The following is a 16,742-nucleotide window of genomic DNA, read 5'->3' on the forward strand; positions in this document are numbered from 1 at the left end:
ACTGCCCCTTCTTGGGCCGCCGCAGCCCCAGCTTCTTGAAGCCCAGGAAGAGCTTGGAGGTGCTGCGGAGGCTCCGCTTCACCCGGGCCTTCGGCGCCGCTGCTGCCTCCTCCTCCTCAGCTGGGGCAGGCTCCGCGGATTCTTTGGGCTGGCGCTTGGCCTCCGCGCCCTTGGCCCCTTTCTTCTTCTTGGTATTGTCAGCTGCCAGCCCCATCACCAGCTTGGAGGTGCCCTTCAGGTTCTTCTTGGCCGGTGCGGCATCACTCTCGCCCTCCTCCTCCTCTGGCTCCAGCTGCACCTTCTTTCCCCGGCCCGGCTTCTTCGCCACCACCCCCTTGAGCATGCCCTTCTTCTCCTTCCCCTTCCCCTTCTTGGGCTCCTCCACAGCCTCCACCTCCACCTCTTCCTCATCCTTCTCTTTCTCCTTCTCCTCCTCTACCACCTCCGTCTCCTCGCTCTCCTCTGCCTTCAGCAGCTCCGTGTCCGAGGTCTCCTCCGACTCGCTGGGCACATCCTTCTTGCCCTTCTTGCCATCCTTCCCTTTCCCTTTGCCCCCCTTCCCTTTGGCCTCCGCATCCTTTTTGGGCTCCCCCTTCTTGCCGACCATCCTGGCGGTGGTGAGTGCTCATGCTCTGGCCCCAGCGGGGCCCTGGGAGATGATGCCCCACGCCGGCACAAGGCGGCTCCCGGCACACCGTCCAGCTCCCGAACCCACAGCCTGCCCTGGGGGGGTATTTACCTGTACCTGGTTTCGGCAAGGCACGTGCCTGTGCGTGGCTCCCTTGGCCGCCGGTGGCCCCCTGCTTGGCATGGCGCTGGGGCGGTGGGACGGCAGCCCCGGTGCAGCCCGGCAGGAGCTGCCTCCTGCCTCCCGCGGCACCCCGCGAGTTAGGCAGCACGGTGCTGGCGGCTCAGCTCCGGCTGTAACCCAACCGCCGGGGCTCGCAGCGGCATGAATAATGTAAGGGATGCGCCACTCCAGCCATGAGACTTTTCCGAAGGAGCAGGAAAGGACCCCTGTGGTGGGTGCAGGGGAGCGCCTGGACCCCCCGGCAGGGAGCATCCCCTGGCGGGACACTGCAGGGGACAGCACAGAGTACTGTCACCACCCCAAAACTGGAGCCTGCCACCTCCCCACACCTCGGACCTCCCCGGGGAACCAGCCTCTTCCTCCACCCGGCACGGAGGAGGATGCAGCACAGGGACCCGTTTGACCCCGCAAAGCCAAACGGCGGCACCGAGAGAGAGGAGAGGATTTTGCAGAGCCCAAGGCACGCGCCACCCCGGCACTGGGAACATGGCCAAGGGGAGCGCTGTGGAGGAGGAACTCAACACCAGACCGAATCCCGCAGCCCTGCTGGGAAGCAGAGAGGAGGCAGGAGGTACTCCCCATGCCGTGCCATGCATGTTGCGGGTGCATGCAGGGTGCTATGCATGCCCGCATGCAGCTGGCGAGGGGGTTTGCGTGTGCCACACATGTGCCCCGCGGCAGCGCCAGAGGTGTTTGCACACGCACGTGCCCAGACACAGCGTGACCACATCAAATGTTAATGCCAGGACTGGATCCCTGCGACTGCAGGTTCATGAAATTTTAAGCAGTGGTGGTGGGAACGTTGCTGCCCTACGCGTTCTCCTGCCGGCAGCAGCAGGAGCTGTGTGTGCAGGGGTAGCACCTACTCCACTCCTTCACAGGCTGCATTTGGGGAGACCCAGAGGAGAAGCAGCATCAGCATCCAGCTGTGCAGCAGCTGAGGGAACCCAAGAACCAGGAGCAGCCACTGGACTGAACCCATTGCCCCCCTCCAGGACCAGGAGATCCCCACGGGTGGCACCTCACAGCGCTGTCTTCTCCCCAGCCCGGTCCCTCCCTGCCACATTGGCAGTGGAGGGGGTATCAACTGTGACCTGATGGCTTTGGCCACCTCCCTGCATTAATTTCTGGGCCGGAGACACCCCGGTGGAGTCTGCACAGAAGGAGGTTGCCCTGGAGCTGCAGGGAGAGCAGAGGGACAGGGCAGGAGGGGAGGCACCCAGAGGTACCAGGAGAGGGTCTATGGGGTGACACAAACATGGGATCAGTGGGAAAGAGCGTCAACAGAGCCCAACCCACGGGGAGCATCACCTCTCAGGACTCCCGCCATGGCACTGGCATGGTCCACACACATATCTGCTATTGCCACCGTGCCCTACGGGGCTGATGGAGCCTGCCCTGCGCACACCACTGCACCATCCCTCCTCCTGGTGCACGGAGCGATGCCTCGGCACTACAGTGTGACAGGGAACCACTATGGGCACAGCCCCTTCCTCGGCTGCTGACGGACAGCAAGGGGATACCTGGCTGGCAAGAAGCTGCTGCAGGATTCCACCTCCATCCCACTGCCCTCGGTGGTCCCCACCTCTGTCCCCACCACCCTCGGCCAAGCCGGGTAGGGCAGAAGAGGGACTGGCGGTGCTGGCAGGGCTCCCCGTGCCATTGCCTTGGCTGTGCCTGTGGTGCCTGCCCACGATAAGGGCTCTCCGAGAGGAGACATGGGGGAAGGGAGAGCAAGAGAGAGCTGGCAGCCTGACCTCAGCCCAGCTGGCTTCACCCCACACAGGGGGCTGCCTTCCACAGTCCCAGCCCCATACTGGACACCCCCCCCACACCTCCCTGGCTTCTTCACCCGTGAGCACAGTGTTCACCACCCACCTTTGGCACGGCAAAGCTGGGGAAGGGGTGTTTGTGCCCAGGTGCAGCAGGATGGTGGCAGATGTTGGGGGTTGGAGGGGGAACCCACGGCCATGAACCCCAAACTGTGGGGCACCAACACTGGGTGGCAGTTTCCAGGGTGTCTGGGCATGGCCGCATGCAGCAGCAGGGCAGGGGAGGGACCCTGGGTGCAAAACCTGGTGGCGATGGGGACCAGGGCTCTGGGAGAAGATGCCCAGAGCATCCTCTGACCCCACCACCCCTGAACGGCTCCAGCCACATGGCTGAGACAGAGAAAGCCACCTCACCCTAGGGACATGGCCCAGGGCAGCCCCTGTCCCACCACCGCAGGCCGGGGCCGTGCCAGGGCTGGGTGCAGAAAGGGAAGGGAAGCTTTGGCCACCGAAGTTCTGCTTCACCCGCCCCAGCCCGGCACGACGCGCGGCTGCCCAGGACTGTACCTTTGGAGCACCAGCATCAGCGGGGCAGAGCTCCCGGGGTGGCAGCTGCAATGTCTCCAGGCAGGTCTATGGTCACCGGCTGGCCCCGGGTCTGCTTACAGCCCGTTTCCAGTTACAGCAGGGACCCGTGCCACAACCACCCCACCACACCATGCCTCACCGGAGCTCTGCACCTCGGCCCCATGGAGCAAGCCCAGCTGGCCAGGCACCTCCCGGCCGGGGCATCTCTCATCACATCTCCTTCCCCATCATCAGTTCTGTATCATTGTGCATCCACTTTTAAACACCCGTGCGGAGGTGGGGCAGCCCTGCCACATCTCTCGCTGCTCCAGCCACGAGCCCCAGGGATGCCGGGAGTACCCCAGGCTGGACCCTTCCAGCAATGGGGGATACGAGAGCAGCAGGGTCTTCCAAGTCCCCGGGGGGGTCTCTCCTTGCCATCCCGAGCGCCTATCACACCCCTGAACTGGCTGCTGATTTCCACACCCTCCAGTTCTCTCCTCCAAACTGAGGATGGGGGAGCATCTCCCCGGGAGATGCACACCACGTCCCTGCCTGCCGGCTGCCGCGCAACACCGAGAGCTGCCCGTGAGGGAGGTGTTATTGGGAGAAGAGAGGCTGGAGCAGATGCTGGAAGCAGATACCAGCTGGGTGCGAGGTGTCCTGGGTTTAGCGCTGGCATGGACCCAGGAACACCGGCTGGCGACCTCGGAGCCAGGTCACAGCCCAGTGCCATCGCCTCGGCCCCGGAGCTGAGCCCAGGAGCACCGCAGAGGTCGGCTGTGGGGCCGGGCAGCTTTCCTGGGGTAAAACAGCCCCAAGGTAAAAGCAATTTGGGGAAGGGGTGGTAGGAGACGCGGGGCAGAGGCTCCTGGGGAAGGAGGGGGTTTTTAGGGAAAGAAGGTTGGCTCCAGAGCACAGCAGGAATGCTGGGACTGGGGGGAAGGTGGGAGGCAGAAGGTGAGATAAGGGGGGCTAAAGGCAGTGAGCAGACAGGCAGGGACAACCAGAGAGGAGAGGACACCATATGCCCTTACCAAGAGGAGCTGAGCCCCACGCCACAGCATTTGCAGAAAGACCAACATCGCACACAAAGGTCCCTCCCTGGTCCTTCCCATTGTGGCCTCCACAACCCCAAGGGACATGCCACCCGGCTGGGGGACACACAGCCACTCACCTGGGGTAGCCTAGCTCGCCTGCATGGCACCGGGCCACCTCGGTGCTGCCCCGAAGCCCCCGGCTCTGCCAGCGTCGTGCTCTTGGCCTTGATCTCCACCAGGGACCGTCACTCCCCCGGCAGCCGCAGGACCATATTTGCTGCACGGCAGCTGCAGGCTGCTGCTATCCAATGCATATTTGATGACTGCTATTATTCTCATCTCTACTCATGAGCGGAGGGATGGGAGCTAATCTTCCCTCTGCAGAGCCGGGGTGCGCCAGGGAGGGAGAGGCTGGAGGGGTGAGGGGCAGCCAGCTCTGGTCCTCGTCCCTTCCTCCCCCAGTGACACGGCTGGACAGTCCCACAGCCTCTTCCCTCCCTGGACATAGATCTGCGCCACCTCTCAGTCTCATAGACCCCAGATGTGAACAGCCGGTAAATGGCCCTGACGCACGCACTCCTCTCCCCAAGGCAAGTTTAGCAGAAGAAATCACAGGGACATGGGGGTGGACACCCCCCGCCTCCATCAACTCCCCTCTCCAAAGTAGAGCTGGGACCAACCGGCTGCCCAGGCCGGGCACAGAGAAGGGATCCAGACACCCATCACCCCGACAAATACTGGCCTGCCCTTTCCTCCTCGGGACAAGCAGGGCATTTCCACCCGCCTTCACAAAGCGTCTGGGATCAGCAGGGCAAAGAGCCCCAGAGCTCCATCCTCCCCCCCTCCAGCGCTGGGTTCCTGCATCACACCAAACTGGGGACCGTTTTCCCGCAGCGACAGAGCCTGCGGCTCTTCCAAACCCAGGGGCGGCGAGAGCATCCCGCACCGCACCGCCTGAGCTGGGAAGAGCTCTGCTCCTTTCTCCTCCACGCAGACACGTCTCTGCCGTAATGCGGTGGGTATTTATTATGCTGATTCCTCAGAAAGCGAGGGCTTAACTGCAAATTACAATCAATAGCCCCAATCCCCAAGGGGCAGGTTCATCATTTAGCAGGCGCAACCAGAGGAATTCAAAACTATTTGCCAGCCATAAATCCTCCTCGCCGCAGCCTCCCCAGCCAGCCCCACACAATGCGCGATGCCTGGTTGGGGTGACCCTTGTCAGCATTTGAAACAATTAAGCTGTCACTGTGGATCGTGACTCTTATATACAGCCCTGAGCAGCGCTTTAAGATGTCAGCGTGATGGGCTGAGGGAAGCTGGCTGAGGCGAGCCCGCCGCAGTAACTGTCTCTCATTGAATTAAATGAATGTATTTGGAGTCAGAGTCTCTTTTTATTACTTTGCAAACGATTCCTGACTAAATTAAATTATAAAAGGAGTGTTCAGCCAATCAAACCTGCTTGATTGCCTGGAACAGGCATTTTAAACAGAGCACGCCTCGGGCCATCGCTGTTTCCAGGACTAGATGGAGGGCGGCTGATGGACTGTAGCGAAGCCGATCCACCCCGCTTCACACCTGGAGCGCCGCTCAGCAGCGATGCACGGCCACGCTCCGCGAGCCCGGCGCAGGGACAGGGCAGGATCGGTGCAGCCCTCCGGGAGCCGGGTACGGTGCTAATGAAACCAGAGCCGGCTGAAAGAGCAGAGGAATGGCGGGGGAGAAGAAGCGCAGAAGAGCAGACCCCCGGCCAGCCTTGCTGGGGGGTGGTGGTGGTGGTTCTCTGAGCACCGTCCAGCCGAGACTTCCCTCGTACAGCGGAGAAAATGCAGCGTGCTGCTCTTCAAGGGGGGCAAACCCACAGCTCCGACCTGCAACTGCCCCCCCATCCTCCCACACAGGAGAAAGCGTTTCTCCAAAAACACTCAGCAAGGAGGCTCTGAGCACATCTCCCTTCTTAGCTCCCCCACGGAGCTAACGAGGGCTCTGGCCAATTCCCTAAACCTCAGGAAGCTCCGGTAGGATACTAATGCTGCAGTAGATTTCCCCCTGACCTTAGGATCTTGCTTTCTCAGGATTAGGAGATCTTCAGGCAAACCCGCTCCTGCACCGAACTGCAATGTTTGCAGCTTATTACGTTAGTGCAGAACAATTAGGGAAGCCTTCTGGAAGAATGAACACTGCAATTAAGCGCATGCATTATCAAATACAGTTATAAACTTGCTTGCAAAAAAAAAACTACTCCCACTAAGAAAAAAGAAGTTAGCTTCTTCTGGCTTAACTATTTTTACTTCATCCCCTTTCCTAATTTAGTGATGTATCAGTTCATTTTGAACAGGATAAAACGCCCAATTTCCTACATGAAGAGTAAGGCTAATTAGACAGAGGGTTTTTTAATGATGGCACACTAGACTAGTGAACTTGAAACCCACGCACACAGAGAGGTAGGCACTAACCAACCAAGGACATGCTTTCGCAGGTAATACCGTGCATTTCAGCCTCAGGCCAGTGTCCCCAACTCCACACACTGCCTGGCCTAAGGACAAAGCCCAGTCAGCAGTTCTGGCTGCCCGTTGGCGTGCTGGGGTTTGGCAGGCTCCCGGGTTTGGAGCGAAAAGTCAGAAACTCAGGGACGAAATGAAACCAAAAGAACTCTTTGTGCGGGCAGCTCTGCCTGTGCAACCTTCACAGGAAATTTAAAGGGCAAGTTAATGTGCTGGAACGGCATCCCACCCAATTCACACAGAGAAGCGCCTGCTTTCTGCAGCCAGCTCAGGCATAATGCGGCTAATTTGGAGCTCATTCTCCACTAGCTGTCACCACGGTCGGGATTTGCTCTGCACTCCAGCTGTGAACAAAGCCAGGGACAGGATAGGGAACTCAGAGAGTTCAAAGTCACCTTTTTAGCTTGGGTACGGTGTATAATATCTATTTATCTCCTATCACACCTCATCAAGTCCCCTCCAGCCTCAGAGCCCTCTTACAGCAGCTTCACAATCTATTCCCCTCTACAACCTCCCGCAACAGCATTCAGGATTCCTCAGGTGGCTGAAGGTAAAAAATAAGAGTTAGAAAACACACCAAACCGTCTACCCACTGCAGGCAGACACCTACAATTCACATGAAATAGCAACTTTTATTTTCTCAAATAAAATAATCCTTCCATTTCCGCTCGATCAGTTTGTGAGGAGTGGGGAGGCGCACAAAGGAGAGGGAAGGAGCCCTGCTCAGACAAGTTTGCCATCAGACCTGTCCTCACAGTTAAGAATCCACATCAGACCAAACCCTTTTTCAATGAAAGAAAATAAAAGCTATCAGCAACTCTTAATCCCAGAAGGAAAGAGCTGTTCTCTATCAGGCACTCTGAATTGTTTAGCATCAGTATTCAATGAAAAAGCATGATTAGAAAAATCCCAGTTTTCTGATGAAAAATATCCAGACAAGCAACAACTTTTAACAGGGCTGGGGTAAAACCCGTGGCGTGGGATGGTACTTTAAGCTCAAAGAGCTGATACTGGAATTTAGGGGCATGGAGAAGCAGATCCCCAGCAACACTCTTGGGGACTAACAAGCAGGACAAAAGCAAAGGAGGAAACTCCCAAGAGAGCTCCTCAAACGAGTGATATACCAGAAGTGAATCTTCGCTGCAGACTGTGGCTCTTTGATCGTACCCTGCTGCAGTTTGGCCAGGTTAATCATTTGTTAGCAAGGTTCCATTTCTCATCTCTCTCAGTACCAGTTGGACTGGGATGTCCTACAAACCCTACTGCAGAGCTAAGGAGAGGCACAGAGTGCCATTTTAATGTTAATTGAGGTGGGACCATTATAAATCCACCGGGGGTTGTCTCAAATGCAGAGACTGAAGCCTCCAATGGTGAAAGCTGCAGAGACAAAGTGTCCAGTAAGCAGGGGAGGGAGAACTTTGTTTCTGTTTCAGATCAATGCTTAAATTAAGTGAATGGATAAGTAGCAAAGCATCAGCAATGTTCTCTCAGCCCTGGCTTCCCCATCCCAGAGCACAGGGCCAGATTTGTTCACACAAACCCATAAACTTCCCTCCAGTTAAGCAAGCCACTGGCAGGTTAACACGCGGATCCATGTGCAAACCCTATGAGGGGCAGGACACTAGTGTCTGTGGGAACTGTGTCCTAGAACTGGCTCCTTTTTTATTTTTAAGAAACAGTACATCACCTGAAATGCTGCAAGATGGAAACCCATCTTCCCCATCCCCACCTGCAAGTACAGTAGCCTCATTTTTGCCTTTCTCCAAGAGAAGGAGCTTCACAGAAGCTTTCTTGGCTGTAGAACATGTCTCCCTTTTTCTTTTTCTTTTTTTTTTTCCTTTTTTTTTGTGTTTAGTTTTGCTTTTATGTGGTCAGTTCCAATTCTAGTGATTAAAGACAAGGCCAGGCACCAGCAAAGAGGGTTACTTCTTTACGATCTGAATGACATCTTCGTGCTCCATCATATGGGTTAAGCCCACCCTTTGCGGGCTGTATTTTGTGCTTGTCCCCTTTAAAGCAAAAGGGAGAGAAGGGTTAGGAGAAGACCAGTCAGAGACACCTGATGGCAGTGATTTCATTTGCTGTTAAACACTTACCCACACCAAGGCATATTTGAACTGGCTGGCTAATGATCTGTGAATTCGATGGCACTGCAAGACAGACAGACAGCATGTGAGGCAGTGCAATGACACTACTTTGCAAACAACTTGCTCACTATCCAGGAATGAGAAGCAACTCAGGTTTATGTCAGAAATTACAATAGCGACTTTAGAAGCCAGTAAACAGCACTTGAAAAGAATATAGAACAGACACAGAGGAATCACCAGTCCACAGAAATCCCCTTTCCACTGCTTCCATGTGCATTAAGTAATTTATTTTTAACCTTTCATAGCAGCTAGGAAAGAAACCTGAGGCAGATGGAATCAGTAAAGGTAACAGAAGGAGAAGCCCAGCTAAACACTGACATATCCTGAGCTTTACAAAGCATAAATCACAGCAGGCTCCAAGAGGAATCTGCATTCTACAGACAAGGAAACGTAAAAGATACAGAGAAATTACCACATGCTCCACAGAGGCGCCTTTCCGTAGAATAATGGCATCTGTAAAGTCTGGTCTCTCTGTGGAGAAGCAGGAGGTGGGGGGAAAGTATTGGATTTCCATCAAGTATTTTCTAACATGCTAACATCATCTCACATTGCTTTGTGCTTACTATTCCCAAATTCCTCCTCCCGTTACACTTGCCAGCTCCCAGACAGAACAGGTATCTGGGTACTTGAAAGCACCAAATCAGTTCATACTTGACTTAGGACAAACAAAACCACCCAAGTCAAAACACACCTGCTCGAGTAAAACCAAACCACACTGCAATTTTCTGTCAAATCCCCAAGATTTCATATCTTAACAAGCTCATAGAAAGTTCCTTAATCTTGTCACACACCCACCCAAGTTCAGAGTCACAGCTGTTCACAAACAGGAACAAGTTACAGACATCCCTTCATCACTGGGAGAAGCTGCAAGCGAATTATAAGGAAAAAGGAGGATCAAAGGCACTCCCAAGCCTCAGAAGCCTGGCATGGGAAATGGCCAAACGTCTCACAGCAGGAAGAGGAGACCTCTTCTGGGTAGTGATGGGCTGAAGAGTTCATCACAAAGTGTGCATAATAAGGAAGCAAGCCGTGAACTTGCAAATTTTGTTTCCTTATATCACCACGCAAAGCCTTATGAAAATTCAGCTCTTCTAGTGCAGAGAGAATAGGAGGGCTGTGGTGGGATATACACATGGCTGGATCAGGTGGAACAGAAAGCACTTCCCAGGAGCTGGAAGCTGCTTAGGGAAAGCATAATTGCAGCATTTCAAGCCACAAGAGATCACTGACAGCCAGGCATCCAAGCCCTGCTGGCAGCCTGTCTGCCTTTGATGAGCAGCAGCAATTTGTGCCTTTCAAAACTTCTGTTCAGCTAACAGTCACTTACGTCCTCGTTTCTTGGTGTAGATGCAGGTAAGTGCCAGGTACTCCCAGAGCTTCTCCAGCAGGTAGTCCAGGTTCAGTTTCATGCCACAGCTGCAAAACACCAGGAACATCTATGTGTTTACTGCTGTTGTGATTTAGCGATCCAGAAGGACAAGGTGAAACATCTTACTGAAGTGCTAGGGAACAAGGGGAAGAGTCTTTAACGAGGTCAGCAAAGGAAAAACACACGGTGAAATAAATACGGCTTTCAAAAGGGCAAGGAGCTTTGAAGCAGCAAAGCCCCAGTCAGATATATCAGCACTTCTAAGGAAACCAGCTAGCCTGGCTTACTCTGGCCTGCAGTGTGGAGAAGACAAGCACCCTGTCTCTCCAGGGGAAAGAAGCCTGGAAAAAGCTGCGCAGCAGCTCTGCTTCTCACGCCGGCAGCTGCAGGCAGCCCTGGGAGAAGCCCCTTCTTGGGAGAAGCTGGAGAACCTTTGAACCTAATGAACCACCACACCATCCAGGCCGGTACATCAGGCAGCATGACAGGCTCCTACCTGATTACGACACTGTGGGGTCTCCGAGCAAGACGATCCACTTCCTCCATAGATATCTGGTCAATCTTGTTATAAACCTAAGTCAAAGGAAAAACAACACACCCTTTAGGAAGTCATTTTAGCAACACTGCAAGGAAATTAAGACATCTACGTGCAGGTACAACAAGGTAGTTCCAGCACCTGAAACAGAAACTCAGATTCTGTCAGCCAGAGGGCAGGCCAAGCCTCTTAGTAAACTAAACTGTCGAAATTCACAAGGCTAAATATAAGTTTGGGCCTTTTAAAATTCTCCCTTTGGGATGACTTGCAATACGTTCCCCAGCATCTTGAATTTCACTACCGACCCAGTCACTATCAAATAGAGCCATTAAGTGACCTCTGGCATAAGGGACCAGTAGCAAAGCCCAAGCGCAGAGTTTGCAGCACAGGAACCGATGGCTCCACACTGTAGGAGCAAACCCCGTGCCACCAGGACACGCAGCTCATCCTGCTCCACGGCAGCCAGCCACAAGAGGGCACAGGGAACACACACAGAGCACAGCCGCACAAGCAAAGCTTATAAAGCTGTGCTTTCCACCTCTTAAACCCCAAATCATTACTGCTTTAGGAGCCAGGAAGACCCAGCGTTTCCTTCAGCAAAGAATGGAGCTGCCTGGTACGGCAGAAGGCAGCCTGTTTCTGAAATACTCACGTAGAGGCACGGCATGTAGACCCTGTTGCCTACAATCACGTCAATGAACTCATCAGGGGAACAATCCTCTCTGAAGAGGACCTCAGCATTGAAGATTTCTGAGGTGAACATTGTCAAGGCCCAAATCCCAACACATCTACACATTGCTGTGAGCCAACGGGCTGAGCTTGCTTGTGAAAGCCTGTGGTCAACCCAGAAAGCACCAAAGACACAGCAAGGCTGTCCCACAGCAGGTACCACTTGAATCATGAGCTGCTGATGGCTTAAGGGTCTCCCATTTTAGGAAAGGATACTATATTCATGGAGGATGAGCTGCACCAACTTCTCGGAGCACTGAGTCAACGTCACAGTTGAGTTGAAGGAGATACCTCCACCCTTCTTCGGCTGCAAGGAGGCAATAAGGCAACATAAGAACGGTCTGCAAAATCCACGACCCCCTCTACAGCCTGTCCAATGTGAAGGATAGCACACAGTGAACTCGGCTTTGAGTAGGCAGCCAGACATAAGCTGTGCTTGCAGCAGCCCAGGAAACCTCACCTTGAAGTAGATATTTGGTTTGCTTTTGTTCAGCCGGATTCCTACAGATTCCAGTTCTTTCTCCAGCAGGGCCCTGCAGGGACACTGCACATTAGTACCTGTGAGACCAAGCGCAGTCGGGTGACACACATACCTTTCCTTTTTGGCTATCATATTGATACAGCCTTGCCATAAGCTTTCACTACAATCTGAAAACCACAGCTAATGCAGGACAGTCTGTGGTGGAAATCTAGATTGACATCCCTGTCTCTGAACAGCCATCCTGTGGGAATGATCCTTCAGCTGAGAAGCCCAAGTGGAGATCTGTCGAGAGCTCTGTGAATGCTGCTCCCAGTTAGCTAGTGTGCTTCCAGTGGAGCACAACCTCCGTTTCACACTCAACAGCTTAAATACTGTTGGTTCATAACATACTGGTTCCCCAACAAGCACAGGACACCCAGGCAGCTGGCATGTCTTCTGGGCATGGGGAAGCCCTGGACCTGGCCCACCACCCCACAGCTCCATGTGCCCAGAAGCACACACTTACTTACCTCTGTACTTCACCCTTCGTGGCATCCAGCATCATAATAACGACGTCTGCTGTCCTGGCCACAGCTATCACCTGACGACCTCTGCCCTTCCCTGAGAAGAGTGGAGATGGCCATACATCAGCAAGAGAAACTATCTATGAGCTCTGCGGCAGATGGGGACTCCTGCCCTGCACAGCTGCTTGGAAGCAACAAAAAAGAACCTGCAGTGTTGTACTGGCTGTAGTCAGCTGCTGGGGGCGCCCTGAGTGAGCGTATCTGGTCCATCCACACTGTCTTATGTGGAGCACGAGCCCTATCAAATACTCTTTGCTGCTGCTCCTCCACCACAGGTTACATGAACCAGTGTTTGTGTGTAAAGCGATCTGAGTAGGGCTGCATGGGTGGAAATGACATCTCTGCCAGCAGGACAGACTTCCCAGACACGTGCAACGGCAGCAGCTCCAGGCAGCAGGGACAGCTTACCCAGAACAGTGATGTGAGCCTATGGCGCCTGTGCAGAGAGGTTACGTACACTTTCTGGTGAAAAAGGAAAAAGACCTTATTAATCAGGCCATGATCCTCCAACACAGGGGAGGGGAAAAAAAAAAAAAAAAAAACAACAAAAACATTAGGAGATTTTCCAAAGTTTCCTAAGGCATCCTCTGACAAAAGCAGCCAATCCGGACAATGAAGCAGCAGAGGGACAAAGCCAACACCTCTTCCCAGAATCAGGAGTTATGCGAGGACTGGCAGGAACTCAGGAAATTAGTCAAAAGAGGTTACTGTTTAACTGCAATTTCTCCCCCCCCCCCGCCTCTCTAGCATCTTTCTTTAGATTTCTTCTGTACCAGAAAACAGATGAGCAAGATAACACTCACGCAAGAAGGTGAGAAGTGACTGGCTTGCTTTGGTTCCCACCTCCAGAAAAGCATCTTTCTGCTACATATAGAACCTTACGTGGGCTCAGGGATAAGAATCGTGCCTCACATAAGATCAAGGACTCTAAAATTTGGAAAGCCAACATGGGAACTATTGGCCCAGGAAACCTGTTAATGTTTGAGACACCCAGGTATGCTTCTGAGGGCAAATCCCTACTTCCCATGAACACAGAGATCAGCCAACCTTGTGCTGCTCCTTCGATGATTCCAGGCAGATCCAGCAGCTGAATATTGGCTCCTTTGTACTGAAAAGGAAAAAGAAGGATAGAAAGCTGAAAGCCTTCTGCAGGGCACCTGAACTTCCTCTAAAGCCCCAAGCCCATGCTGGGGTCCAGAGCCTGCAGAGAATGGAACTGAATGAAACCGACCGAGCAGGACAGCTTTGCACAATGCTGATGGCTCTGTTTTGTTGAGGGAACCTCCAGAGCGTTTCCTCTGAAGCTGCGTTCAACACCATATGCTGTGGTAAGTTAGGTCCTGAAGCATCACATGATTGCAGCTTGACAAAGCACCAGGAAAACAGCACAGTACATGGGTAGTGTTATCCCGAGTTGGTGAAACGGAAAGGAAAGAAAAAAAAAAAACCCCAAACTTACTTTCTTGGTCTAATGAGAAAGCACTGTGACAAACAAGTATCACCAGCTCTTACTGAGATGGATCAGAACTATTCAGATGTGTTGCAGGTCTTACAATGCCAGGAAATAACAAGACACTTTCATTCATCAGATCCGCAGGGGCATTAGCTTTCAAGCTATTGTTGCAGTGAAGTCCTCAGTAACGGCTTTAACGAGTGACTGCAGCTCATGGCTGCATTTGGATGCGTTACAATATTTGCGTTCGTTTTAACACCAATACGGTTACTTTCATTATTTAACTCCGCTTTCAATTCTGACCCAAATTTTCTCATTACTCTTGGACACTTTTCAGTTTGATGCCCTTTATCATTTGCTTTACTGATGGATGCTTAGCCCACCGCTAATAAAACTCCTCAAGGACAGGAGTAGTTGTATTTTCTTTCCAAATTGATCACAGTACAGATTGCCTCCTTTAAAGCTTCATTAAAAACAAATCTGTCAAGGTTTCCAGCCATCTGGTCAATGGCGCCAACAGCGGTTATAAAAAATTCAGTTGAGAATTGTCGTATTGCTCTGGTCAGTCAAACGGCAGCATGTGAAACCCCACTCAGGCAGTCAATCCTGAAGAGTTATGTAGCCAAGGGAAGTGCTAAATCAGCACTACAGGTTGCAGAAGACCTCATGCCACAAGCACTCACAACCTCCTAAAGTTTAAAGCAGAAGTCAGCAGAGACCTTTGGATACCACTGCTTCTTAGTGGCAGCACAACTGTAACTGGTGTAAACAGACACGTTTACACGTCTGGGTTTCTTACTGCTACTAAGCCAAAGGGAGGAAAATCCTACTTACTTCTATGACTCCTGGGATACACGTCAGGGTTGTGAACTCGTAAGATGCAGCTTCACTGGCAGTTGAGGTCATTAAACTCAAAAACGTGGACTGAAAAGCAAGAGATCAGCATCACTACAGTTACACAAATAGATGCGTTGGTAAATCTTCAGCAAAACAAGCAACACCAAAGTGTTCCTCAGCTTTCAGAAGTCGTGTTGTGGCTGTTCCGGGCACAGAGACTGAAGCAGTGATGGGACAGCCACTGCTTTTCGCTGAACAAAGGTAAACGTTGTACTCTCACCAGGTCTCGCCCAGCCACAGCACAAGTTTCAGGCTGTTACCACAGGGCAGTGCACACAAGAAGGAGTGTTTCCCCCAGCTCTAACTTTCAGCTCTCAGCATACAGTCACTTTCAGTTAACTTACGGCAAGAAGGTGAAAGACAAAGAGAAGATGGTTAGCCACTGCTAACCACAAACCTGGAAACACATGCCACATGGTTAACATAGACACTCACTGACCTTACCCACAGAAGGAAAACCGATCAGTGCCACCCGGGCATCTCCAGATTTCATCACATCAAAGCCTTCCCCTTTAGCGGCCGAGGATTTGGAGGGTTCTAGCAACTGAGCTCTGTATTTTGCAAGCTTTGCCTTCAGCAGGCCGAGGTGGTACTCAGTGGCTGGAATAACACAAATGCAACAACTCGTTGACAGAAAGTTGCTGATAAGTCACTTCTAGAAATAAGAACCTTCCTAAAAAGAAACACTATGGATCTCGGTCAATGTTTTAACCACTGCCACACACACGAGCTACCCCCCTAGGCATTCTGTAATCTTTTGAAATACTGGGCATTGAGACCAAACCTTCTGGTACCCTGCACAAAGTTGGGGTCGAGGGACATAAGCAGCCAAGAAATTCCCAAGAAAAAGGAGCAAGCCAGATGGAGAGCAGGTGCAGGAATGGACGGGTGAAAGGAGCCAGTTAAGATCACAGGGGCAATGCGCACCCCTGGGCAAAGGCCCCTCCTTACACCCAGTCACATCCAGCACTGCAAAAACACAGCTTTTTTTTTTTTTTCCCCCTGCTTTTGTCAATTTTTGAAGACACGTTTAAATTGGAGCTCACATGCGTGAAAGTACTTTATTGACTTATTCTTGGCAAAACATTTGAATTTACACCTGATAAAGAAAATAAAGGGGGGGGGAGGAAGGTAGTTGTTTCTGTAGAAACCCCCTTTGTAACACGGACGAGTAAGAAACCCAAGAGCTTAATGGGCTTTACTATTTTTCCTTTCCATGCTTTACCGCAGCCTAAAGCCGCCAGAAGCAGCGAGGCGCCGGGCACCCGCGGGCGCTCTGCTCCCCGCTCCCCTCTGTAAGCCACGGCATTCGAACCCCAGCTCGGGGACCCCCCTCCCCAGCAGACAGCCCCCGGGGGGCCCAGCTCGGGGGAGACCCAGGGGTGCTGCCGGGGCTCCGCACACCCCACCCCCCCCCGGCCCAAGCCGCGGGGAAAGAGGGCGGCCGCCGGGGGGGGGAGAGGCAAGGAGGCAGCCCCCCCCCCCCCGCCTCCGGGCTCCCCCTGCTCCCTCAGCCCCTCACTCACCCCGATCCGCCCCCCTAGACCGTCACCTCACCCTCCCAGCCCCGCCATGGCCCGGCAGCCCCCCAACCCCTCACACCCCCGGTCACCCATTCCTCCGGTATCCCCCCCCACCATCCCCCGCCGGTCCGGACCTTTGTTCTTCTGCGTGCGGGCGATCTCCTTTTCGATCTCGGAGATCTTCTCCAGGATGCCCATGGCGGGGCCCGGCCCGGCCCGGCTGCCCAGGCCCCGCACGCCTCACGCCGGAAGCGCCGCCGGGCCCGTCCGTCCCTTCCCCTCACGGCTCCGGTGCCGCGCACCCGCCGCGCCGCTCCGGCCGCCTCCCGCTCCCCCGCCTCCCGCGTTCCG

The 16,742-nt window shown here is 53.5% G+C and overlaps 1 protein-coding gene across 1 annotated transcript; it reads right to left on the bottom strand.

The window, feature by feature from the left end:
- Positions 1–7,306: 7,306 nt before the first annotated feature.
- On the bottom strand, positions 7,307–16,663 carry DRG2 (developmentally regulated GTP binding protein 2). Its single transcript, XM_082490686.1, has 13 exons — positions 16,526–16,663; positions 15,308–15,468; positions 14,806–14,895; positions 13,566–13,626; positions 12,465–12,555; positions 11,935–12,007; positions 11,691–11,781; positions 11,398–11,495; positions 10,707–10,783; positions 10,169–10,257; positions 9,254–9,312; positions 8,791–8,844; positions 7,307–8,703 (listed from the first exon to the last, which is right to left on the bottom strand). The coding sequence occupies exons 1-13, from the start codon at positions 16,587–16,589 to the stop codon at positions 8,617–8,619; spliced, it is 1,095 nt and encodes a 364-aa protein (XP_082346812.1). The 5' UTR covers positions 16,590–16,663; the 3' UTR covers positions 7,307–8,616.
- Between the last annotated feature and the right edge of the window lie 79 nt (positions 16,664–16,742).

This window comes from Vanellus vanellus (assembly GCF_965231255.1).
Source record: "Vanellus vanellus genome assembly, chromosome: 14".
Taxonomy (NCBI): domain Eukaryota; kingdom Metazoa; phylum Chordata; class Aves; order Charadriiformes; family Charadriidae; genus Vanellus; species Vanellus vanellus.

Coding starts and splice junctions, on each gene's coding strand:
- DRG2 (XM_082490686.1), bottom strand. CDS start 16,589: ATGGGCATCCTGGAGAAGATCTCCGAGATCGAAAAGGAGATCGCCCGC. Junction 10,784..11,397: donor TCTACATGCCGTGCCTCTAC/GTGAGTATTTCA, acceptor CCTTTGACTTAG/GTTTATAACAAGATTGACCA. Junction 8,704..8,790: donor TCAAATATGCCTTGGTGTGG/GTAAGTGTTTAA, acceptor TTTGCTTTAAAG/GGGACAAGCACAAAATACAG.